The sequence below is a fragment of the Neomonachus schauinslandi genome, chromosome 7, assembly GCF_002201575.2.
Source record: "Neomonachus schauinslandi chromosome 7, ASM220157v2, whole genome shotgun sequence".
NCBI lineage: Eukaryota > Metazoa > Chordata > Mammalia > Carnivora > Phocidae > Neomonachus > Neomonachus schauinslandi.
Genome location: NC_058409.1, coordinates 109742568 through 109767143, shown reverse-complemented (window position 1 = coordinate 109767143; position 24576 = coordinate 109742568). Strand labels below are relative to the sequence as shown.

Genomic DNA, 24576 nt, shown 5'->3' with positions numbered 1-24576 from the left:
ATGACCCTGTGCCCATGATGCTCTGCTGTGCCCATGATGCTCTGCTGTGCCCATGACGCTGTGCCCATGATGCTCTGCTGCGCCCATGATGCTGTGCCCATGATGCCATACTGTACCCTCTCTACCTTGCCATGTTTGTGAGGCCATGCCCTTTCCCTGGAACTCTGTAGTTCTGGCTGCTCCAAGAGCCAAGGAGATTCCACCCCATATAAAACCCTCCTGGGGTGGCCTACTGACCTGGATTCTCTTCTCAGTATCCTGACTCCAACTGCCTCTGCTGCCAAACTAAACAAGGCCCAGATGATTTCTCCGGCAAATGGGAGAGGGAATCAGAGCATCGCACAGTCAGGGCAGAGGCCCCCGGGGGAGATGCCCATCCAATGAATGTTTGGGATGGCCAATCAGTCTATGGCCGTTGTGCAGAATGGGAATCTGAGTCTTAGAGTAGGGAAGAGATTTGTCCAAATGTGAGTTTGGTGCCAGAGTGAGACTGACCTGCCTCCCAGTTCAGAGCTCAGTTTAGGGAGCGTGCCAAAAGTTCCACCGTCATAGCTCTCCTTTATGTAGAGATCTTGTCTCCAAAATGTCCCTGTCACAATGCACATCTGGTACTTAACACAGTCAGCACTCGGCAACCTAGTTTCCCAGAGGAGCTGGCTCTTTAGTATAGAAAGCAGATAGCTAGTAACATTTTATTTATTGTAAAAACAAAATTGCAGCAGGAGAAATGAAAATATTAAAATAAATTATTTCTGCCAACTTAATCCTGTTTCATGTGTTCAGATTTCTTATGTCACTCTAATATATAGACTTTACATGTGCATTTATGCATAGAGCTATGATCATTTCATAAATATTTTTATAACCTTGTTTCACTTTATATTATACATTTTTTTAAAAGATTTTATTTATTTATTTGAGACAGAAAGAATGAGAGACAGGAGCATGAGAGGGAGGAGGGTCAGAGGGAGAAGCAGACTCCCTGCCGAGCAGGGAGCCCGATGCGGGACTCGATCCAGGGACTCCAGGATGATGACCTGAGCCGAGGGCAGTCGCTTAACCAACTGAGCCACCCAGGTGCCCTATATTATACATTTTTCCCCATACATTTTCCATATGGCCTTCTTCTGCCTTCTGCAGAGTATTTCATCATGTAAATAAACTGTATTTACATAAGTCCATCTTCACTGTTCTTATAAAATATTTCAAACATACAGAAAAGCATAGGAACAATACGCTACGCAGGTTTAACCAACACTGACCCTTTAAAAATATTTTTGAGGTTTTTTTCAAGAAAATAAACCATTACAGGTATAGTTGCAGTTCTCTTCTGTACCATGGATTCTAAACTCCCAGGATAAGCTACATAACTTGCAAGGCCCAATGCAAATTGAAAATGCAGGGGCTTTTATTCAAAAATCATGATGAATTTTGAGACAGCGACAGCAGAGCATTCAACCAAGCACAGGGTCTTTTTTTTTTTTTTTTTTTAAGATTTTTATTTATTTATTTGACAGAGAGACACAGCGAGAGAGAGAACACAAGCAGGGGGAGTGGGAGAGGGAGAAGCAGGCTTCCCGCCGAGCAGGGAGCCCGATGTGGGGCTTGATCCCAGGACCCCGGGATCATGACTTGAGCCGAAGTCAGACGCTTAACACCTGAGCCACCCAGGCGTCCCGCACGGGGTCTTTCTAAGCGAGCGAACCCGATGCCCCCCGCTCCTGTCACTTTCCTAAATGTGATCTGTGTCTTTGCTGTCCCATGTTTATGCTCTTACTTCACATGCATGTATTAACCAACATTATGGACTATCATTTTATGTATTTCAAAATATTATGCAGTGGCATAGGACTATGCCCTTAGGCTGCTTGTCTCCCTTACTGTTTTTGTGATTAATCTGTGTGGATTCATGAAGATGTTATTGATTTGCACTATCGTCTAATACTCCATTATGTGATCTCACCACCGTTCATTTTTTTAGAGTCCTTCTCTTTTTACCATAATTACCAATGCTGCAGGGAGCATCCTTGGACACAGTTCTCCGTGCATGCGTGAGCTGTTGTCTACTCTTGGTAAGGTGGTGTGGAATGGAACTGTTCTGTCTTACTACATGTTGAGGTTATTTCCAATCTTTGGCTTGGCATCAGTGTGCTCCCTTTACCTGTCTCCACTTGGATGCCCCACACACCCTCAAAGCCCCCCTTGGGAGATTTCCCTCTGAGTTGCCTCTCCTCTGAGACCCATCACCCACTGAAGCCAGAAACTGGGTGTCCTGCAATTCTCCCTGCCATTTCCTACCTATGACCAAAGCCTACTGAATCCCAGTCTAAAATATGGCTTTAACCCTTCCACGCCTTCATATCCCTCTTGCTACTTTCACTGCCTTGGCTCAGGGCCCCAGCTCTCCCCTAGGCTCTTCTCCCAGCCCCTCCAGTCTCCAGCCTCCCTATTTGTTAAAGAACCTATTACACCCTGGGGAACTGCATGTTGACTTCCTCCCCTGCACGTGGTGATCAGAGCTGTGAGTTACATAAGAGCAAAAACTGTATCATGGTTCCCATTTGTGGGCCTGTAGCACATTGCCTGGCACCCGGCAGCTTCTAAAAATATTTGTTGAATCAAAGTATATGTAAACATCAAGCTGTAGTTTTCCCATCTTTTGAATCAGACCCCTAGGATAAATTCCCAGAAGGATTATTATTGATGACTTAGGATAATGAATGTAACACTCAGTCTTTTGTAAGTGAATTTGATCCACACAAAATTCTAGGTTGGGTAGAATAGATAGGATGATCCTTGCCAAGGAGTCATTTTCATAAGGTCCCAAAGCCAGTAAGTGGCCGAGTATAAAGAACAGGTCCTTGGGTCTTGCCATCTGCTTGCCTTATTTGATAGGGATACTAAATTTAGATGGTACCCTTTCGTGTTGGGTGGCTGTCTCTTTAAATGTTGCTGTTCTGAGATACATACAACAAGCTGGTAGAATGTACATCTCTGTAAAAACAAAACAAAACAAAGTAACCCTTACATCTATGAGCCTTTGTTTCAACATCTATCAAATGGGTGTAAGGATCTTTTGGCTCTGTGGGCAGATGAGGAGGAAGCAGGTTTCCATCCCTCCCCTGATCCATCGTTCCCATGCTCTGTGCACAGTTATTTACGAGACTGAGGAGGGTGAATGAAAGCCAGCCCTTGCACACGGCAGCGACAGCTGACAATACCTTGTCTGTTTAATGCTCCTCACTGGCTGACCTGGAAGCCCTTTAATGGTTGTAGCATATGAAAGAGAAGTCTGCTAAATGTAGCCCCCAAACGTACTGGCGAGTTCATGGGCTAACCCCTCCAGGAAGAAGAGGGCATTGACTAACACCGGAAATGCCTTGCTTATGATGAATATTCAAGTGGCAAAGACCCCCACCCCCAACTCTGAGACCCGAGAATGACACCATCTGGATGAGGTCTTTCCAAGCCCTGAGGAGAAGCCACCCGGGTGCGACACACACGGTCTGCAGCCGTGGCTTCCAGGCCCAGCTCTGCCACTGAAGGGCTGTGTGGCCTTGGCCACGTTCTCCTACCTGTACAGTGCAGCAGGGGGATAACGTGCTCTCCACTGCCCCGAGGAAGTTCTAAAGTTCTGTGTTCAATGAAAGGTGGGGATGGCTGTCAGAATTAACAATACAAAGCAGGTGCCTTTTTAGTTCCTGTTGGCTCGAGTTTCTGCCTCCTGGACAGAAACTGGGAAATAGGTGTGTTTCTGACTCCCTGGCTGGCTCATAGAATCACAGAGTTGTGGGTGGCTGGCAGGAAACCTCAGTGATTATCAAGACCCATGTCCTAGCTCCCTCACTCTTTCAACAAAAATTCACTATGCACTGATCGTGAATAGAAGAGTATCACTGGGGTGGCAGCTATTATGTTCACTGATTAATCCATGGCACCTAGCGCAGTGGCTGGTACATAGTAGGTGCTCATTAAATAGCGGTTGAATGATGGGTAGTTTCTTGCAGGTGAGTCATCTAGGGGAGCCTCTTAAATGTGGATTCCTGGGTCCACGGCAGACCTACTGAATTGTAATCTCTGGTAACAGAGCCCAGGTGACTGTCATGCCCTCCAGAATTTGAGACATGGTTATAGAATCTGAATAAAGCAGCATTCTTCTATTATCAGAAGAGAGAAAATGCTGATGTTTTTAATTTTGAGCATTTGTCACTAGTGACTATAATATTCAAGTGAAAAAGGTTCATTTTGCTGGAGCCGTTTCCGTGGAGCCTGGAGGAGTCCGGGCTTTGCCTGGTGTATGTGCAAGGCAAACTTTCACTAATCTCAGGAGAGGCAGGGCCAATAAAAAGGCAGAGCAGATAGGAGTGAGCCACATGAAGTCCAAGTTTGGCATTATTATTGCCCTTCACTTGGAAGTCATAAAATAAGAAATGTGCCACCGTTCCAGCTTCCTGGGAGTGGTTAGCTGGTGTGGGGTTTTTCTCAATTCCTTTCAAGGGTCTGTGGCTTGGACCAGATACAGGCTTGGGTTCAAATCTCAGCTGTGTCCCTAACTGTGTGGTCTTGGGCCGATCACTTCAATCCTGTAAGCTTTAGTTTCCTTCACTGGAAACTGGACATGAGAATGTGGACTCCTCAGGGCTGTTGGAAACAGTCTGAGGTGATACACACTCAGGTATCTGGCACCTGGGCAGTGTGGAAAAGCTCGGTTTGGGCTGATACCTATAAACTGCATCGTATTTGGGCTGGTGGGTTCAGGAGAGGTTAATTTAGCTCAGCTCTTTTGTTTTAAAGGGACACAGGCTTTAAAACAGCTTCTTTTGTTTAAAGGAAACAGCCTGACAGAGGGCAAGTGAACTGCACAAGATCACACCTAGCACCTTGGGTTTCTGGAGGGCTTCTATTTTCTTTTTCTTTTTTTTCTTTTTAAAGATTTAAAAAAATTTTTTTTATTTATTTGACAGAGACACAGTTAGAGAGGGAACACAAGCAGAGGGAGTGGGAGAGGGAGAAGCAGGCTCCCCACTGAGCAGGGAGCCTGACGGGGGGGGGGGGGGGGGGGCTTGATCCCAGAACCCTGGATCATGACCTGAGCCAAAGACAGACGCTTAATTGAGCCACCCAGGCACCCCTCAACACCAGAGTTTTAAAGGCAAAAGCTGCTCTGGGCAAGTGCTGTTGAGGCCTTCCCTGGGAGGCCCTGTCTGGTACTGTAGCTCTGCAAGGCCAAGGCCTGAGATGGCTGGCACTGGGGACTCTCCAGGTCTGGCCTCTCAGCTACAAGGGGCTCAACAGCAGTCCCTGGCCATGCTGGATCTGGCAGGGACGTCTCGGGAAACTGTCCCGCAGGGCTCTGACAGGGCTCCATGGGCAGCAGCAGCAAAGCCCTTCATGCTAATGGTGATGACCTTAGTGATGGTGATGATGCTGAGCGGGGAGGAACCCTCCTATGGCCAGGTGCAGGGCCCAGCCATTTGTTTTATGTGCACAGATTTTTGCCACCCTCACAAGAACCCTATGGGGAGGAAACTGTGGCCCAGAGAGGTTAAGTAAATGACCAAGGGCACATTGCTAGTGAGCACCAAGATTCAAATCCAGATCTCCTGGAGTCCAAGGCAGCCAGCAGCCCCTGGAAGAAAGGAAAGTAACACTGGCCTTCAAGGGACATGCATGTTATTCTCATTTTTACAGATGAGGAAACAGAGGACCAGAGTTTAGCTATTTTCCCCAGGAGGTCAGGCACTGTGCCAAGCACTTTGCATATATTATCTCTTCAATCATCCTGACATCCCTATGAAGTAAGTAATTCTATGATCCCCACCGATGCACATGAGGAAATCGAGGCCTGAAACTAGATGACTTGCAGGGGTTCAAAACTGGGCAGTCTGACCAGGGGGCCCATGCTCCTGACTTCTTGAGTTGTCCAATGAGGAGACAAGATGTAGCAGGGCTGGACCAGGCAGGACCCAGGACTCCTGACTCCCAGGCTAGTGCTCCAAGGCTAGATGTAGGCTGTCTGTTGGGATTCATTGTTCCTTAAAAGCGCGCTGGCCTAAAGCCCAAAGAGTGAAATCACGCCCTGCGGTTCTGGGAACCTCAGACTGGAGAAGACGGAAGCTCTTGCTCAGGAGTTCAAGTCTGAGCAGGTGGACAGAGGGCTCTCCCTGCTTCCTCATCTTGGGAGGGAGCCCACGCAGGGTGGGCCGGGTGGGGCAGCTCTCCCCAGTCCGGGGGAGGGGGGGTGGAGAGCAGGAGGCAGGCGTGCCCAATGAAATAGGCCTAAATCTTCCCGCCTTTACGCCTTTATTCAGGCAGTGCCCTCATCTACTGCCTGGCAGACAAACAGCAGGCCATGACGGTGAGAGTTCAAGGTTGCATTCAGGAGGCCTGAGTTCTGGTTTTGGCACCATTGACTCTGGGCAGTTTTCTTATTTGTTCAATGTGTGGTGGTGGTGGTGGGTGGGGTGGAATCCAAATCCTCCGGGGTTTATAGTTAGCACATTATTTATTAGGCACCTTATGTGCCAGGCACTGGAGACACAGTAAATGCAAAAGCAGATTCAGTCCCTGCTTTCATGGGTCTTAGAGTCTAGTAAGGAGAGACATGAAGAGCAAATCTTCACTGGAACAAATGTAAAATGGCAGCTGTGACCAGTGTTCTAAGGAAAAGGCTTGTAGAGCTAAGAGAACCCATGACAGTGGGGGGGGGGGGGGGGGGGGGAGGGGTGAAAAGACGGGGGGGGGGGGGGGGGGGGGGGGGGGGAAGGAATGGGTTGACAGTCAGAGTGGCAGTGGGGAAGGATGCGCTGAAGATGCGGTTACTAGGTGAATGGCCACAGGGCAGGAGACAGCACTCTGTGTGTGGAAGCCCCTTGTGAGATGGTTCAACGAAGGAACTGGGAGGCCAGGGGGCCTGGGGAGGCCTGCACGGGCCTGGCCACCTCAAGGCATTGTGGGCCATGGTAAGGGAAGTCATTGAAGTTTATGGGGGGGGGGGGGGGGGGGGGGGGAGTGGAGGGGGGGGGGGGCGGGTAGGGGAGTGAAGGAAAACTTGAGGGAGATGGTCAAACTTAACAGAATATGGGCCAATGCGTCCTTCACGGAAAAGAGAAAAATGCCACCCCCTCTTTGAGCCTTCCCTGATTTCTCCACCTTTTACCTATGGTATTCCTCCCTCTCTGGCCTTGCAGCTCAGGTAGAGAAACTCGAAGCTCTGGGGCAGTCAGACCTGAGCTTTGTCTTCCTGCTATTGAAATGCACTGCGTGTTCCTGCTATTGACATGCACCGTGATTTCACACGAAGTCCTCTGCCTTCTCGGGCCTCAGTTTCCCCAGCTGTGCAGAAGCAGGTTGTCTCAAAGGACCCGCCCAGCGCTAACGCAACGTGATTCGCTCTGGCAGGAGCAGGGGGCTGCCCGCATTGCTGCGCAGGCATCGGGCCGCTGGCTGGGGCATCTTCAACCGGCTGCGGGCGCTCTCCTCCCGGCCGGGGGCTGCGGGCGAGGACCGCGGAGCCAGACGTGGCGCAGGAAAGTGGGGGCGCGACCCCCGGCTGGCGCGGGCACCGCGCGGCCCCGCCCCCGCAGCCGGCGGCCCTGCGGCAGCCCGGGCCTAAGCTCCGCCCTCCGCCTCCCGCCGGCCTCGCTCCCTCCTCCCGCCTCCCTCGCTCGCTCGCTCGCTCGCTCGCTCCCTCCCCCCGGCCGGCTCGGCGCTGACTCCGCCGCACGCTGCAGCCGCGGCTGGAAGATGGCGGGGAACGACTGCGGCGCGCTGCTGGACGAAGAGCTCTCCTCCTTCTTCCTCAACTATCTCGCCGACACGCAGGTACGGCCAGCAGGGGCCGCGGGCCCGGGGCCAGGGGTGCTGAGCTGCGGGGGCTGCGGCCGCAGCCGCGGAGGCCGGGGGGCAGCGGTGGGCGCATTGGGGGGAACTGGGGTTCCCGGCTGCAGAGCCCCCTTCCAGGCGCCCTGCGATGCTCTCTGTTACGGAGGCAGGGAGCTAAAGGCTCCCCCACGCGCAAGCCGGAGCGTGGGGGGCGCTACGGCCGCCGGGGAGGGTCTAGCCTCGGTCGCTTGGAGTCCGCTCCCCCCGCCGGCAGAGGTGGGGGGTACCGCGTTTCCTTGGGGAGGTGGAGCCGCGCCAAGGTGTGGGGGACCCTCAGGCTGGTCCTGGGTGCGGGAGGCGCGCCCTCAGACTCCCGGCACTTGCTGCCGTACTTTCACGTGGACTTGTGGCCCCGGCTCAGGCGCCTGCCCCCGTCCCCGGAGTGCCCTGGTCCTCCGGTCTCCCGTGCCCCGCGTGCTGCTGCTGGCCCCCCGCGGCTCCCGGTTTGCGCCCGCAGCGCGGAGTTTCCTGCCAGTTGCCGGCTAAGGGCTTAGGGGGCTGCGGGGCACGTGGACATGCCGGCGGAGATAGCACCTTCCTGGTTTCGCTACCGGCGGAGCCCCCCGGGAGAAAACCACGGCAGGATGGGGGTGGAAAGACTGTCTGGGGACGCCTGGGTCCCCCTGCAGCGCGCGGCCCCGGTGCGCGCTCGGCGATGCTGGGGGAAGGGAACGCGAGGCGGCGTCCCGGGCTCTGGCTGAGCCTGGGAGCCCCACCGGCGACACGCGCGTGACAGGAGAGGGTGCTCTGGTGTGCCGGGGCGGCGGGGGGGTGGTGGTGCGAGAGAGCTGGTGACTTGGGGACGGGGTGGCGGGGGGTGCTGTTGGGACAAGCCGCCACCGAAAATGCCTGCACTAGGCGTGCGCGCCCCCCACCCCTTCCTTGGTTTTCCCCACCCGATGCCTGTTGCAAGCGTAAAGTTTGGCCCCATAGTTAGGGCTTTTTCTCTGGGCGCCTGGCTGCGGGTAGCCGGGAGGCTGGGGATGCGGCGGAGGCGAGGAGACCCCGGATGCGGGCGCACTGCTGGGCGCGGAGCGGGGCCGCCGGGCGGAACCGGGCGCGGCTCGCGAGGGCTGGTTTGGTACCTGGAGTCCGAGCGCCGGTGCCGGCTCGTTTTGCATAACACTGGAAGGGAGGGGGAAGGCGGAGGGGGGCGGGCGGTGGGAGGAGAGAGAGGGAAACTTTGCTTCTTGTTATAATCTGCCTGTCTTTGGGCGGCAGCAGCTGTCATGGGACCGGGTGGGCGGGGAGAGGCTTGCAAGCCGACTCCTGGCCGTGAGACGCGACTTGGAGGGGACGCAGCAAGCCGAGACGTTCAGCTCCGGGCGGCGACTCCCGGCTGGCGGCTGGGACGGCGCGGCGTGGCGGGGTGTCGCGGAGAAGAAGCCCGCCACGCGCCGGAGAGGGCCGGCCCTCGCTCGCTGCAGACATCCATGCGTCAGGGAGCCGCGGGGCCTCGTGGTCGGTGGCGGGCGTGCTGGGGTGGTTTCGGGGCGGGGGCCGAAGGGGTGGGGGCGTGTGATCGCGCTTTCTTGGGGCGGGGGGGGGGGGGTAGTGTGTGATGAGCGGTCTGCGCGCGCGGGTGTGTGTGTTTGTGTGCACACGCCGCGCGCGCCAGGCGCGTACCTTTACCTCTGACGAAACTGCAGTGGAGCTCCCGCGGCGGTCACCGGGCGCCGTCGCCGGCCCCGCGCCCACGTCTGCTCCGATGGCAGATCCCAGCCCCAGCCCCAGCACCGCCACCGCCCCGCTGCCCCCTCCCGGCCCCGGCCGGCAGCCTGGGGCTAGAGGGACTGGGTGCGGGTGGGACCGAGTTGCCCCTGGGAAAGTTCTGTCCTCAGCCCTCGCACTTGTCTGGGGGATGCCTCCGAACCTCTCGACTGAGACTTGGGTGAAGGAGGCCTGAAATAGCCGGAGACTCGTTCGGGGACCCCTAGCAAGAACTGTCCGTTCTGGACCCTGGTTTTAACTCCATCTTTGGTGTTCTTTGGCTCACCAATAATTAATTGTCCTTTTAGCCGCCCAGCGGGCTTACCCTGCAGAGAGATTTCACCCAAGGAAACTAGAAAATTGGGTAATCAGGTGTCAGCAGAAGCAGTGCAGTGAAAGTTAATCTGGGACGTTTGCTTTTTTTATTTAACCACGTGACAGGCTGAGGCTCCTCTGGTGATCTTTGCCGGCCCAACTTGGGAAATGTAATTGATAGGGGAGCTTTGCAGCCACCCCTAGAAGGTTCATAGTGCCCAGCCGGAAGAGGACCTGGGCGGGCCATCGCGTTTCTCCTCATTTTACAGTTGGGGATAGAGGCTGCGAGGGGTGAGCGGCTTGTACAGGACCACGCAGCCAGCGGGTGACAGAGCCACCCAGGGCTCCTGACTCCAGGTCCTGTGTGTTACCTCGAAATAGCACTGGACTTGGAGTCAGAAGGCCTGAGTGGAGTCGCCTTCCCCACTCTCTGGCTGGGTGACCCCAGAGCAAGCCATTTTAACTCTCCGAGCCTCCTTTCCTCCATCTGTCAAATGGGGCTGGTGTTGCCGGCAAGAGAAGAGGAGGTCGAGGTGGTGGGGGTGAGCACTGCTTGCATGTGAGATGTCTGGTTGTTCCTGTGATTCCCTCTCCTCCTCCAGCCCCTCCCTGACCCTCCCCTTCATCTCCCCCTAAGTAAGGGGTGGGGAAAGTGAATAAAAAGGTAATTTATTGTCTTTATCTGAAAGACTTGTCTTTGGTGGCTAATCCAGAGTCAGATAGAGGGAGGACTTCTGTTTAGGAGACTTAACTTTTACCCATTCAGGCCAAAGTTCAGAAATTCTGCGGACCAAGGATTGTGAAAGTTTCTTGGGCAGGTTTGGGGCATGTATCCCAGAGGACTTTGGGTTGGCTTCACCTTTGCCCAGCCTGTGCCCCTTGCCTCCACTGCCCTCACCCACCATTCCTGCATGGCCTTCTCCAGCAGGCCTTCCTTTCCCGGCTTGCCCTGCTTTCTGACTCTTCTGGTTTTCTTAGCCTGTGTTATACAATCAGGCACTTTTTGTGTGTGAGTCCTGTGGCCCAGTAGGATTCTGGAACTAGAGTTTTGCCTTTGATCTCTTTGTGTCCCCATGGCACCTGCCACCATGCCGAGTTCCTTTGCTCAGTCCTTGGCATGTGAATTTCAGACAGGGGAAGCTCCCAGGCTGGCCTCTGAGACAGCTGGGCAGTGAGTATGGGTAGAGAGGAATGCAGAAAGCTACAGCTGTGGGGCCATGACTTTGGCTCCAAAGGCCACACAGTAAGCCCACACTAAATACGGGTTATCTGAAGTCACTTCGGACATCAATCATAGATGCCCCAAATGTCAGAGTTGGCAGCAACTTTATAAATCATGTGGTCCAATCTCTAATCATTGAAAAATATTTAATAGTAGAATTGTTAGAAAATACTGGCAAGCATAAAGAAAAATTGAAAATATGTAATCTTACCCAAAGGTAACCACTATTCATTTTTATATATATTTCCAGACTTTTTTTTAATATCGGTTGCACAAAAATGGAGTCTTTTATCATATATTCATTGTAACTTGGAATCATATTGTTGTAATTTGCTTTTTTTCTCCTCCAAATATGCTGTGATTGTCTTTCCACATCAATAAATATTCTACTTCATGTCTTAATATCTGAATGGTTATATAGTGTTTTATTGAGGGTTGAACCACAATGTATTTGATCAGCCCTTTGTTGTTAGTCATTTAATTTGTTTATAATTTTTGTTGTTCTTGTAAGCCACGCTGAAATGAATGTCTCTGCATATGTCTTCTTTCCTTCATTTAAATTCCTAGAAGTGAAATTACTCTGTCAAAGGAAATATGCAGGCGTTTGGTAAACACATTTCTGGATTGCCTTCTAGAAGGATTGTGCTAATTTACACACTTACCAGCATTGTGTGGGAATGCCTGGTTCCCCATAGCCAAATAACTCTTGGTATTTTAATTGTTTCTCATTTTTACCAGTTTGTTCATCAATAAATTCTTTTACCCTTTTGTTTTAATGTGCATTTCTTTGACCACTTGTGATGCCTCCCCCCCCACCCCTGCCCCATAATTATGGGCCATTTTTGGTTCTGTTCTGTGAAATGTCATGTTTGTGAATTTGGCCCATTTCTCAATTGGTGTCCTGTCCCCCCATTTTTCTAAAACTGGATCTGAGTACTCAGAAGGGGCCCCATCACCCAGAAAATGGGGCACTTGGCTTGAACATCTAGTGTTCAGTTCCTGGGTCTGCAGTACGGCTGCTCCCCCAGCCCCTGAAGCCAGGACTCACTTCTTTTCCAAGCCAAAGTGACAGGCCTCTAGAGGGGCAGGTTGAAGTGCAGCCTTGGCTGGGTGCCTTTGCCCACCCTTCACTTGTGTGAGAACAGGGGGAGTAACTTCTTCACCTGAGCCCAGAAGGGGACAGGTTTGCTGGCTTCGTTCACCACAGGCGGGAGCTCCGCTTTCACTGGGGCTCCCTGGCTGGTACGAACGATCAGGATGCCTATGGAACTGGGAGAGGCAATGGCCCGGCAGTGGGGCCCTAGGGGCTCATATTTCCCCTTCACCTTGGGGCTCTCCTCTCCCCAGCTGGTGCAGGCCAGCCAGAAGCTCCACCATTGCCAGGGGATGAGTCACCCTTTTCCCTCTCTCTCTGGAATAATAGAAGGAATACTGGTTTGAGTCAGAAGCAGCCTTGCAAATGGGGGCTTGGGCTTAGAAGTGAGGTCATAACATGAGCATTGCAGTGTTAACAGCTAGCTCCTCCTGCATCGTCCACAACATTTATTAGAGCATCCTTTCGATGCCGTGCACACTGCCAAGCCTTCTTTTTGCATTGTTGCATTTTATCTTTGTAAAGATTCTACAAAGTGTAGGTGCCAGTGTTAATTACCATTTTACAGAGGAGGGTTTTACAGTTTCAGAGAACTCACTGGTTTGCTGAAGATAATCCACCTACTACACTGCCTTGGAGTGAGTAGAAGAACCAGGGTCAGACGCAAGGTTCTCAGACCACAGGACTCCAAGCTCATAAGGCAGGGACTATGCTCTATTTCTGTTCGTCGAATTTCCAGCACCTCGAGCAAATTAAGGCACATTGCATAGAGAGAAGACAACTTATAAGGCCCTCTGCTTCTCTACGCCTCAGTTTCTCAGTCTCTGAAATGGGGATCATAGGCCTTAACTCTCAGGGTTGAGACTTAAGTAACGTACTTAAAATGAGTAGCAGCCTGCTGCTGAGGAAACTTGAAATTCTCTTTGAAAGCACTTTAGAAGGGCAGGATTAAGTAAAATGCAAACTCCCCTTCATGCAGTCTTTTTTATGCAAAAAAGGGAAGCATAATTCCAGGCTATCTTTTTTATGTAAAAACGGGAAGCATAATTCTTATTATGTGAAGGTGAAGGAAACCCAGATAAAGTAATTTGGAAGAGAATGAGCTGGGCCATTTCCTATTTCTCTTCCAAGGTACTCAAGTGACACTCATTGATGCACAATCAATTGGATTGGATTGCCCTTTCAGTTCCTCTCCGCCTCTTCTGGTCTAGGTCTTTGTCCTTTCACGACTGTGGGAATCCTGCAGTTACTAGAGTGTGTGTCTGGTGTCACTCCCTTGCTCACACATTACCCATGGCTCCCCAGTACTTTTACATTAGAGCCTAAAGTTTAACCCTGATGTTCAAGGGCCTTCAGGTCCTTGAAGTTGGGAGAGTTAGGCCCTTGACTTTATCCTGATTTGTCTGCTTTCCCTTTGGGATGTGTCCACCCCAGGGATGTCATGAATATTCTTCCTGGAAGTGTGGGCTCCTCCTGCTGTTACCTGTCTCTATAACTGTTCCTCCCGTTTCCATCACTCATCTTTCCAGACCCAGCTGCCATGCCACTGCGTGGTGCTGCCTTCTCCCGCCCTCCAGGCACGGCTGCTCTGTCCCTGGCAGGTCCGCTGCACTCACTTTGAAGGCAGCCTATCTGGGTTTGCCGTTTGCTGGCTGTGAGACCTTCGGTGGGTCACATAACCTCTCTGCCCTTCCATTATTTAGAACTTGTGAGAAGTCAACAAAAACCAAATGGCAAGTGGATTTAAAGTGCCTAACACAGTGCGTGCCATGTAATCACCAAATAATAGATATTTTTCCTAATAGAGGGCCCATGAAGCTTAATCATTTAGGAAATCACTCCAGATTGTCCGGCTCCACGGGGGCGAGGATTTTTGTCTGTTTTCGTCCTCCATTTTCCCCCACAGTGACTGGACAAGTGCCTGGGACTCAGCCATTCTAAATCCACACGGAGTGAATGAGTATGCTCCACCCTGAGCCTCTTCAGGGCCGACACTGCTCCTCTTGTTACCTGTAGCATCTGTGTTCCTGAGAAGGGACAGACTGATAAACGCTTGTGGAATGTGCCACCCCCCCAACTCCACCCCCACCATTTAAAGGCAGTCATAGCCCACCTGCGCTTCAAGCTCAGCCCCCATCCCCATCCCCACACCTGTCCTCTAGGGAGAGCCTTTTACACCAAGTGTTCTGCCTCTGCCCCTCACGTGGACGGTGCTGCTTACTGTCCCCCTGGGGTCCGTGTGCTTTCCCGCTACCGCCAGGTTGACAGCTCTGGGAGGGCAAGAAATAGAATTTTTATCCTGAGCTAGCTTTGTGGTTACTCATTAGGTAGACGATTTTTTGAGCAGAAGAATGTTTTATGTGATTAGGTGTCAGGTTCACTGAAGAAGAGTTTGTATTTTAAACATTTTACATGGCAGATGCCCAACACCTAGAGAAGCAGCCGGTCGATGGCGGAATGGTAGCGAACCCCCATGCTCCCATGGCTTCAGCCATTTTGGATGCGTGGCCACTCTTGTTCATCCACCCACACACCACATCATGTCATCCGTGACTACTTCAGTGTGTATTTGTGAAGAGACTTTTTAGTACCAGCACATGGTTTCTCCCGATAACTGGGAGGTTCGTTCTGTTGTCCCCATTTTGTAAGTGCACAGGGATTAGGTTCGTCACGTAGGGTCTAACCTGGGACGTTGGCCCCTGAGCTGCTCCCTCTCCTGCCATGCTTGGGAGGCTGGTTGGGGAGGATCCACTCTCGCCCTGCCTTTTCCAGAAGAGGGTCACTGAGGCACAGACGGAGAAGCCACCAAGCTGGAGGCGGCTCAGGTGCCTGACTCTCAGACCCTTTCTTTCTGAGAGTCTTTCTGGTGTGTGGGGAGGTAAATCTCTGCTTTGGGGGACAGACAGGTGGATAGTCCTCAGACGCTGTTGCCCAGGTGGCTGGGCTCTGTGGTGGCCATGGCGCCCTGGGGTGTATTCCACCCCCACCCCCACTGGGCAGGCCGCATTTGCTTCCTGCTCGCACATCTTCTGAACCCCAAAGGCCCCCCCACTCCCCTTGAAGCTAACGGTGGGTTTCTTCCTCAGTTGCTTTCATTGGGATTACCCCTTGAGTGAGTCGGGGGGCTGTGGGGTCAGAAGCCTGGGTTCACACAGGGCCTAGAGGAGGCATCTGACCTGAAGCACACAGCTGGGCTGGGCACAGGGTCTGTAGGCCCATGATGGCAGCTAGACTCCTGGGCTCCCTGTCCTGCCCTTTCTTTTTAAAAATTTTCCCCACCCTGCCTGTTCTTCAGGGCAGAGACTGATTTGCTGCCCAGGGGTAGGGTAGGAGACCGGAGAGACTTTTATAAATGGGAGGGTAAAGTCATTGATTAATTAACCCCAAAGGCCTGTAATTACTGCTCGGTCTTTTAGGTAAGAAAACAAACATTTGCTCTAATTATTTGTTTAGGTGGCTGAGAGGGCTTGGAGCCCTGGGGTTGGGCGCTGCTTGAGGCAGCCCTGTGGCCTTGGCACAAGGCTTCTTTGTGTTTGGGGTGTCTCTCCTGGGAAATGGGACTCATAGTAGCACAGAGTTTAGAGGGTTTTAGGGCTTGTTGAGATGATGCCTGTAAAGTGCTTAGGAATGTTCAGTCAGTAGGGGCCATTGTTAGTAAGAAAACAGACAAATACCTTGTAGAGCCTGCCATTTATCTTCCCACTCAGCTCTAGGTCCTTGATCCTGTTGAGGCCCTGAGGTTTCTCTTTCAGAGTATTGTTTTCTCTCCCCCGGTACTTCTGGGGGAGGTGAAGAGGAATCCCATCCAGCCTTAACAAGGACTGCAATATTGACTTTCAGAAAACCAAATCCAGTTACATGCTACTTGAAGAGAGAAGAAATAACAGATAGTGATTAAGAGCTCTCGCCTTCAGAGTTTAACTGCCAAGGGTTTAAATCCAGGGACCTACCACTTACTAGCTGTGTGACCTTGAACAATTGTCTTAACCTCTCTGACCCCAGTTGGAGAAGCAAGCTCCTGGGCATGGCATTCAAGGCCTTACATATAATATTGGGGATAAGAATGGTGTGCTCTTCGGACAGCTAGAACAGAGGATAGATGATGCTTGGAGCATTGCCTGACCTAGAGTGAGCACTCAGTAAATAGTAGCTGTTAGGATGATGACAATGACGAGGATGTAAACTCTAATGTAAGACTGAGCTTTCAGGGAGCTGGGCGTGCCTTACAGACCATCTGACTCAATGCCCTTACCTTGAAGTGAGGAAACAGGCTGGGAGCAGACCAGGATTAGCTTCAGATCACCTAGCAGAGGCAGGACAGGACTCCTAGCCCCTGTCTGCAAGGGCAGGGCTGGCTCTGGATGGCAGACACTCGGCTGTCTGGGACCCACTGTCTGGGCGCTCAGCCGGGCGAGCCCTGCTCATCTGAGATTGATGCTCCCCAGCAGCTCTGCAGCCGTGTTTTCCCTGTGCTTGCCTGGCAGAACACAGCCATTTAGCAGAGGGAGAGCGAGGAAACGTTAGAAACCAGGCCCTGAGCAGTTGCGGCAGCCGGCCCACGAGTGGCTCCCTGAGGTTGCCATGGCAAACAGCCTTGGCAACGTGGCTGCTGGAGCCTTTATTTCTGGTCCCAACCTCCTCGCGGGAAGTGTGGTGTGGTACCCAGGACACCGGGGAGGGCCCTGTCTTGGCTCCTCGACACTGAGGATGACCGGGTCTCTGTGCTGCTAGCGATCCCGGGCCGCCGCAGCCGCCGCTGAAAACATTTGCAGGCCCACCCTGCACAATCCTGCTGAGGTGAGCTCCTGGGGATGGCATTCGAAGCCTCAAATGCCTGTCCGTCCATCTGTCAGTCTATTCCTCAACTAGTGGGAGACCACGCAACACTGTAACTTCTGCTGCACGGACAGACCAGTATCATAATCTTTTTTTTTTTTAAGATTTTATTTATTTTTGACAGAGAGAGAGAGAGCACAAGCAGGGGGAACAGCAGAGAAAGAGGGAGAAGCAGACTCCCTGCTGAGCAAGGAGCCCGATGCGGGGCTCGATCCCAGGACCCTGAGATCATGACCTGAGCCGAAGGCAGACGCTTAACCGTCTGAGCCACCCAGGCGCCCCCCAGTATCATAATCTTAACACGGGCCTGGGACTAGGGGTTCCCAGTCTGGCCTCAAGTTACTCGGTCAGGCCCCGTGCTAAGTTATTCACATAAATTAATCGCAGTCACATGTAATCTCCGAGGAACCCCATGAGGTAGTCCCCACTCTTCTCTCCATTTTGCAGTTGGTAGGTTGAGGTTGGCTCCGAAGTTCGTGGTGCTGCTGCCATTCTGCAGTTCCTTCCCTGTAGCAGGCGGCTACTAGGACTCCTACCATGAGGTATCTGTCCCCTCTCCCCAGCCCCGGCTGCATCCATCCGGACCCAGCACGAGCGCCGCCTCTTCTCGTTCCCCCCTCTCTTGCAAGTGGGCCCTTTTCTGCTCTGTGACCCCACAGTCTGTTAGAGACCTCTTGTGTGCCCTCCCTCTCTGTGTACTCTGTCCGCCTGCTGAGCTTATACCCACCCTCCAACCACCCCAAACAAAACAGACGGGGAAGCTGGCCGAAGGGGAGAGCTTTGACCATCCTGGTTAGGATTTGGCACTTGGCAGGCAGTGAGGAGTCCCCGAAGGTTTTCGTTAATATTGTTACTAATTACAGTAATCGTAGAAAACAGCTCACATTTGATGACCACTTGGCACATGCCAGGTACTAGGCTGCGCCCTTCAGGTGCATTATCTTACTGAATCCTCAGGTTGAATCTAGCCGGTGAGGTTGGAACTACGACAAACCAAAAATCAGTGACTTGCTCCACATCCCTCAGGCAGATAGTGGTGAGGCTGGAACTTGAACTTAGGTCTGCCTGGCTTCAGAGCACTCGGTCTTAACAACTGCAGTGTGGCCAGTCTGGCTGCACACAGAGAAGGGACTGGGATGGGGGGGGGATGGGTGACGTCTGCACTTGGCCTCAGCTGGGGAGCTGGGTGGTAGCGAGTGGGAAGTGGGAGAGAAGGCACAGACTGCAGGGGGCTCTGCGGCATCCCTACAGTTGAGGTAGGGGTGTGGAAGAGGAGTTGGGGGAGGCATAGATATCACTCATTCAGGGCCCACTGTGTGCCAGGTTTGTCCCCACCCCTGGCCTTCCCCAGAGCCTTATTAAATGCAGAACTCTGGTCCCAGCTTGTGATAACCTTTGTGTATGGGTTTATTCTTTACTGTTCTGTCTTCTACCCACTCAGGACCAGAGATGCCTAAGGAAAGGGACCTCATCCAGCTGGTTCACCCATCAGATCCCCCAGGGTCTTAACGGTTGCAGGTACACTGTAGGTCCCCAGGAAATACTTGTCGATTGACTGAATGAATGAACAAATGCTGTTTGATCTTTCAGGAAGTTCACCAACCGTTGGCTTGGCCCCAGAGGCCTTTTCTCTGCTTAGAACTGTGCGAGGACATGTGGGTGAGGGGAGTTGGGGGGAGGGTTGTATCAGTCCCCACAAGGGGCCTACTGCCCTTGTCTCCAAGATAAGCCTTGCACACAAGGAAGTCAAAGACAAACATTTTTTGGAGCCTCCAGAACCCCCTATCAGAACACGCCTCCCGTGGACAGGTCTTTGTAGAATGTAACCACTGTTAGGGATCCATTCTGTTACAGGGCATGGCTCTCACCCAACTGGGGAGGGGCTCAGAGCTTTAGGGGTCTCAGTATCTGCAGGGAGGTTTCTGGTCAAGTATTTCCACACCTTCCAAGGAGATTGAAACCAGCACCTTACCCTGGGCCTGATGTCCATTGCCCGTCTGCTTATTCCATAGGGACTGGGATGGCTGGCCTCCACTCTGGAAATGCAGGGAGGTGAAGGACGGAGGGAGCACTCGGGGACCAGTGACCATGCTCTGTGCCCAAGAGCGTTAACTTGATGTCATATCAATCTCGCCTTGCTCAGAAACCACTCAAGACCCTGTTCCACATAATATCACCCCTCACCCTTCCTACTTAGGGCCAACTCACTCTTCGTTTACACACATTTCTTACAGGTTTGGCGGTCCTGTCCACACCTCATGACTTGCGTAGCAGTAAGCCAGTTTTGTTGGTGTGTGTTCGGGCAGGCATGGGACGGGCGGGGGTGGGGGTTGCGGTTCTACCAGAGGCAGAAGCACATGGACTGCAGCACGGGGAGGGGCACGGAGGCCCCTTGTTGCTGAATATACCATATGAAGTTACAAAGCCCATGGGTCATAGAGACAGTGTTATCCCCAAGGAAAGGTACATTCTGTTCAGTGTTCTCTGTTGGAGGAAGCAAGGAAGAGTGAAACAGATTTTGGTGTTACCGTCTGAAACAGGAAGTCAATGAAAAACAGGAGAAGTTCCAGAGTTACCCATAAGCTTCGCTTACTGTGAGCATACGTTACTCCCTGGTAACACCAGGTGAATAAGGAGTTGGTCTAGCCATAAAAGCTTCTTTGAAAGATAATGCCGTCTCTTTTTTTTTTTTTTAAAGATTTTATTTATTTATTTGAGACAGAGAGAATGAGAGACAGAGAGCATGAGAGGGAGGAGGGTCAGAGGGAGAAGCAGACTCCCTGCCGAGCAGGGAGCCCGATGCGGGACTCGATCCCGGGACTCCAGGATCATGACCTGAGCCGAAGGCAGTCGCTTAACCAACTGAGCCACCCAGGCGCCCGGTAATGCCGTCTCTTAATGGGAGATGTTGTTTTTGTATTTCCAGGGCTGCACAGGGTGGTAGAGGTAATGTATGACTGGCCTCAAGAAATAGTGTAGCCTCGGGGCACCTGGCTGGCTCACTCAGTGGAATGTGCAACTCTTGATCTTGGGGTTGTTAGTTGGAGCCCCATATTGGGTGTAGAGATTACTTAAAAATAACATCTTAAAAAAAAAAGATTGTGTAGCCTGTGATTAATGAGAGCAAACTGTCTGGTTCAAATCTTTGCTGTGTGATCCAGGAGTTAGACGGCCTCTCTGTGCTCTAGTTAGTCAGCTCCCAGATGGGAATACTAATATGTCCTGCCTTCCAGGGTTGGTAGGACTACTCAGTGGTTCTCAACCATGAGTGCGTATCAGAATCAACTGTGTAATTAAAAAAAAGTAATAATTATACGTCTGGGGCTGTCCCAGACTTAGTGAATGAGAATCTTTGAGAGCAGGCCCTTAAGCCTCTATGTTTTTAGAAGGCTCCCTCTCATGACACCTCTGCTTTGGTCCTAAGCAATCAGATACTGTTTGTAGAGTGTCTGGCATTCACTCTCTCATTCCCTCTCCTCTCTGTCCTTTCTGCCTTAGGCCTAGGCCACAGGGTAGCACTTAGGATACAAATGACCCAGAAGCAGATAGAAGCCCCTTTCTAATGCGTGTATAAAGCAGGGTGGCTTCCTTATCTGGCATTTCCATTTATCTTCACATCAAATTCTGTGTTGTAGGCAAGAGGAGGGGAGTATTCCCATTTTACAGGTGGGGAAATGGAGCCTCAGAGTGATTTGATAGGATCCTGCAGCAAATCGGCTTTCAGATGTTGCCTTCATCCCTGTATCTGTTTTCCTTGATCCCCAGCCACCTACTGACTTATGGGGCCACTTAGGGGGTGGGGAGTTGGGGAGCTGGAGGAAATCATGATTACTTCTACAGGTGGGTGGGTTGGAAGAAGGGGAAAGAAAGGAGCTTGAGGGAATGTAAGCCATCTACAGACCCTTAGATCAGGGGTCATTTGATTTATCAGGATGCTTAAAGATCAGAGAGTGTTGGTCATGGTCCCAGGCAGTCCATATGATGGTTTAGGAGAAGCAATGGGATTTGAACCCACTTCTGCTGCCCAGCTCACTGTCCTCCCAGCTATATGTGCTGCTTCTATGGAGTGGACAGGGTGTGGCTCGAGTGATAATAAAAGTGGTCTTTGAGTTAGCGTAGTGAGGCCTTTGCACATGCCGCTCCCTCTGGCAGAAATGCTCTTCCCAGGCATCATGGCTTGCTGCTCCCTCTCCTCTTCCAGATCTGCTGAGACACCATGTACTCAGAAAGGCCTCCCCTGACCCTCCAGTCCTGTCTGCTTTCTATCCCAGCGCCGTGTTCTCTTTTCTTTAAGGCATGCACCGCTCCCAGATACTTTCGTGTTTATAAATTTGTACTCATTGGTGGCTTGTTGCCTCTGTGGGAATGGAAGGCTCCACAAGGCCTGGACATCGCCTGTCTGCTTCCCACTGTATCCCCAGCACCAGGGCCCAGCACCAGGGCCCAGCACATGATTGGCACTCACTGAGTATTTCTTGAGTGAATGAATGAATGAATTTGTACTGGCCACCATGGTAAGCTCGCTTAAGTCTCCCACCAACCCCTGGAGGTGAAGCCCCATTCTTCAGGTGAGGGACCTGAGGCTCAGAGGGTGAGTGGTGGGGCTGGGGGATATAGCTCCTTTACTGATCAGTTCCCCCATCCGGGGCCCAGCAGACGGGTGTGACCAGGGCCCCGTCCCCTAGGAGTCATGCCCCAGCGTCCCAGTGACCTCACACCACTTTCTCCCTAGGGTTGGGCAACAGCCCTTCTTTGTCCCGTGGGCACAGCCACGTGTACCTGCTTCCGCAGCGCCCTGGGACCCAGCCTTTGCTAGCACTTGCTTTTTGTCCTAGAGGCCGAGGGACTGGCTGCCTGGCTTATATGTCATGGACCAGCCACCAGCAGGAATGTGGCGGTCTCCCACCTCTGGGGGTGGGGCTGGGGTCTGCAGCCTGGGCAGTGTAGCAGGTGGGCCTAGACGACAATGGTGGTCTCTTGCCAGAAGCTCTTCTCCCTAGAGCCACAGTTGGCCTAGATTAGTGGATCAAGTCAAGGGGAGAGCAGAGTGGGCTGAGGGATGAAATGAAAAGCATGAGAGGGAGGAGGGAGTCTTAGAATCCACCCCAGAACGAGGAGAAAGGCCTCCTTTGCTCAGATGACCTCACAGTAAATTTTCAGTGATCCAGTTGCAGGACAATGAGAGAAAGAGTGGTATCAGCAGGTTCCAGGTACTTAGGCTCAGCCTGGGGTTTGGATTTTGAGGGTCAGCAGAAGGCAGACTTGAACAGAGGTTAGTTAAGACTACAACTTGGGGGGCGCCTGGGTGGCTCAGTCGGTTAAACGACTGCCTTCGGCTCAGGTCATGATCCTGGAGTCCCGGGATCGAGCCCTGCATCGGGCTCCCTGCTCGGCGGGGAACTTGCTTCTCCCTCTGACCCTCCCCCCTCTCATGAGCTCTCTCTCTCTCTCATTCTGTCTCAAATAAATAAATAAAATCTTTAAAAAAAAAATATTTTAAATAAAGACTACAACTTGGACTCAGAGTCTGAGTCCAGGATCTTTAGCAGCTGAGCGACTTAGAGCATATTACTTAATCTGCCTGGGCCTCAGCTTCCTTACATGCGAAATGGGATAAAACTAAGTATCTCAGTGGGTGGTTGGAATGAGAAGGTGGTTGGAATGTTTGAAGAGAGGGCTGTGCCTCCGTGGCGATGTTATCAGTAGTAATGACCGATCAGTGACTGCTTGGTTTGGTGACAGATTGGTAGAGGAAACTGGAAGACCCCATGAATTACAGACTGTAGGTTATCATTTGATGCCTCTTCCTTTTTCTGTCTGTGCAGCAATCACTCCCTCTGTGTGGGAAGCTAGGATCACGGATTTGCATGAGCCCTGCTCCTTGGCCTGGGAAGCACCGATCTGCAGATGGCCGTGGAGGGTGCAGTGGGAGTGTCCAAACAGCCTGTGTAGCAGACAGAGTGTGGAGGGGTGAGCTGGAGCTGGCCGACACGGTGGGGAAGGGCATCCCAGGGAGAGACCAGCCTGTCATAAGGCCCAGCACGTCCTGTGGCTGGTGAATGATCAGCGAGTGACTCGGGGGAGACAGGAGCTCCCTATGCACGAGGGGAGGATTTGAGCTGGCCAGAGGAGTCCTGTGAGGGTGAGGAACATAAGGGATGGTCCAGGAGTCTGGAACAGGTACAAGTAGGAGCACTGAGACTTGCAGCCTGGGAAGCTAGCTGGAGGCTGCTCAGGGGCGTGGGGTGGGCGTGGGGAGGGTGTGGGGAGGGCGACTAGGGCCTCATAGGCAGGAGGGATGAGTGGGATCACCCTGTGGGCTGTGCAGGTGTGCAGGCCCGAGGCATGGAGTGGAGACACTAGGCTGGGGCACAGCTTCTCACCTGCAGTCCTGACCAGAGGCCTTTGCCCAATAAAGCAGCCATCCCCGTCGTGGTGGGGCCAGGCCCCACACACCCACCAGGTACTTGCTGGACAGGGAGAAGGTTGGTAACTTTACAGAGTAAACCTTAAATAGATTTAATGATGATAGTGATAGGTATTGCCATAGTAATAATTATTGTTACTCCTCTTACCACTACTGTTAACCCTTTTAGCATATTACTGTGAAATTCTCAGTGCATTTCACATCCGTAACCCATGTTCCCTCAGGAGGATTTTCATTTCCATTTTACAGATTAAGAACCTGAGGCAGGGATGTTGAAATGTCTTGCCCAATAAGGTCACCATTGCAGGAACTTGGCATGAAGGGGACTTCCCAAGGGGACTTCCTTGGGAAGGGGACCTCTGAGGGAAGTGGACTCTGGGGACCAAAAGACCCACCTGGTCTGGATGGGATGGTTTTGGAAAGGGCCTCTCAGCGCTTCCTGTCTGTGCCTTGTCTTTAGACTGAGTTCCCAGGATTATTTTGAATTCTCCTTGGAGCAGTGATTCCCCAGTCTTCTTGGAGTTGCAACATCCTTCCGTGGTAAGATTTTGCAATAGTTGCAACTCCCCCAGAAAAGTGTAATTTCCATTCCTCTAAGTTAGAGTTAGGGAAGAGAGTTGTTTGGAGAGGTTTGTACAGGCACCTGGGTGGCTCAGTCGATTGAGGGTCTGACTCCTGATCTTAGCTCAGGTTTTGATCTCTGGGTTGTGAGTTCAAGTCCCACATCGGGCTCCCTGCTCGGCGGGAAGCCTGCTTTTCCCTCTCCCACTCTCCCTGCTTGTGTTCCTGCTCTCGCTCTCTGTCTCTGTCCAATAAATAAATGAAAATCTTAAAAAAAAAATCATATATATATATTTTAAAATTTTTTAAAAATTAAAAGAAATTTACATATATATACATATATACACGTATATATATATATATATATATATATATATAGAGGGGCGGGGAGAAGTTTGTAGCTGTCCTGGAGCTCAAGTGCCCTGGTGACAGCATTGTACTTGGAAGAAGGTCTTGGGTTCCATCCCTGCCTGCCGCTCTTTGCTATGTGACTTGGGCAAGTTTGGCCCCCTCTCCGGGCTGTGAGTT

General features: G+C 52.0%; 1 protein-coding gene across 2 annotated transcripts in view; it reads left to right on the top strand.

The window, feature by feature from the left end:
- Positions 1 to 7703: 7703 nt before the first annotated feature.
- PPARGC1B (PPARG coactivator 1 beta) overlaps positions 7704 to 24576 on the top strand; it is a 103727-nt gene continuing 86854 nt past the window's right edge. For both annotated transcript variants that reach the window (XM_044916904.1, XM_021695493.2), the window contains exon 1: positions 7704 to 7824. In XM_044916904.1, the coding sequence (XP_044772839.1) occupies positions 7747 to 7824 (78 nt within the window). In that variant the 5' untranslated portion in view covers positions 7704 to 7746. The remainder of the gene's footprint in view (positions 7825 to 24576) is intronic.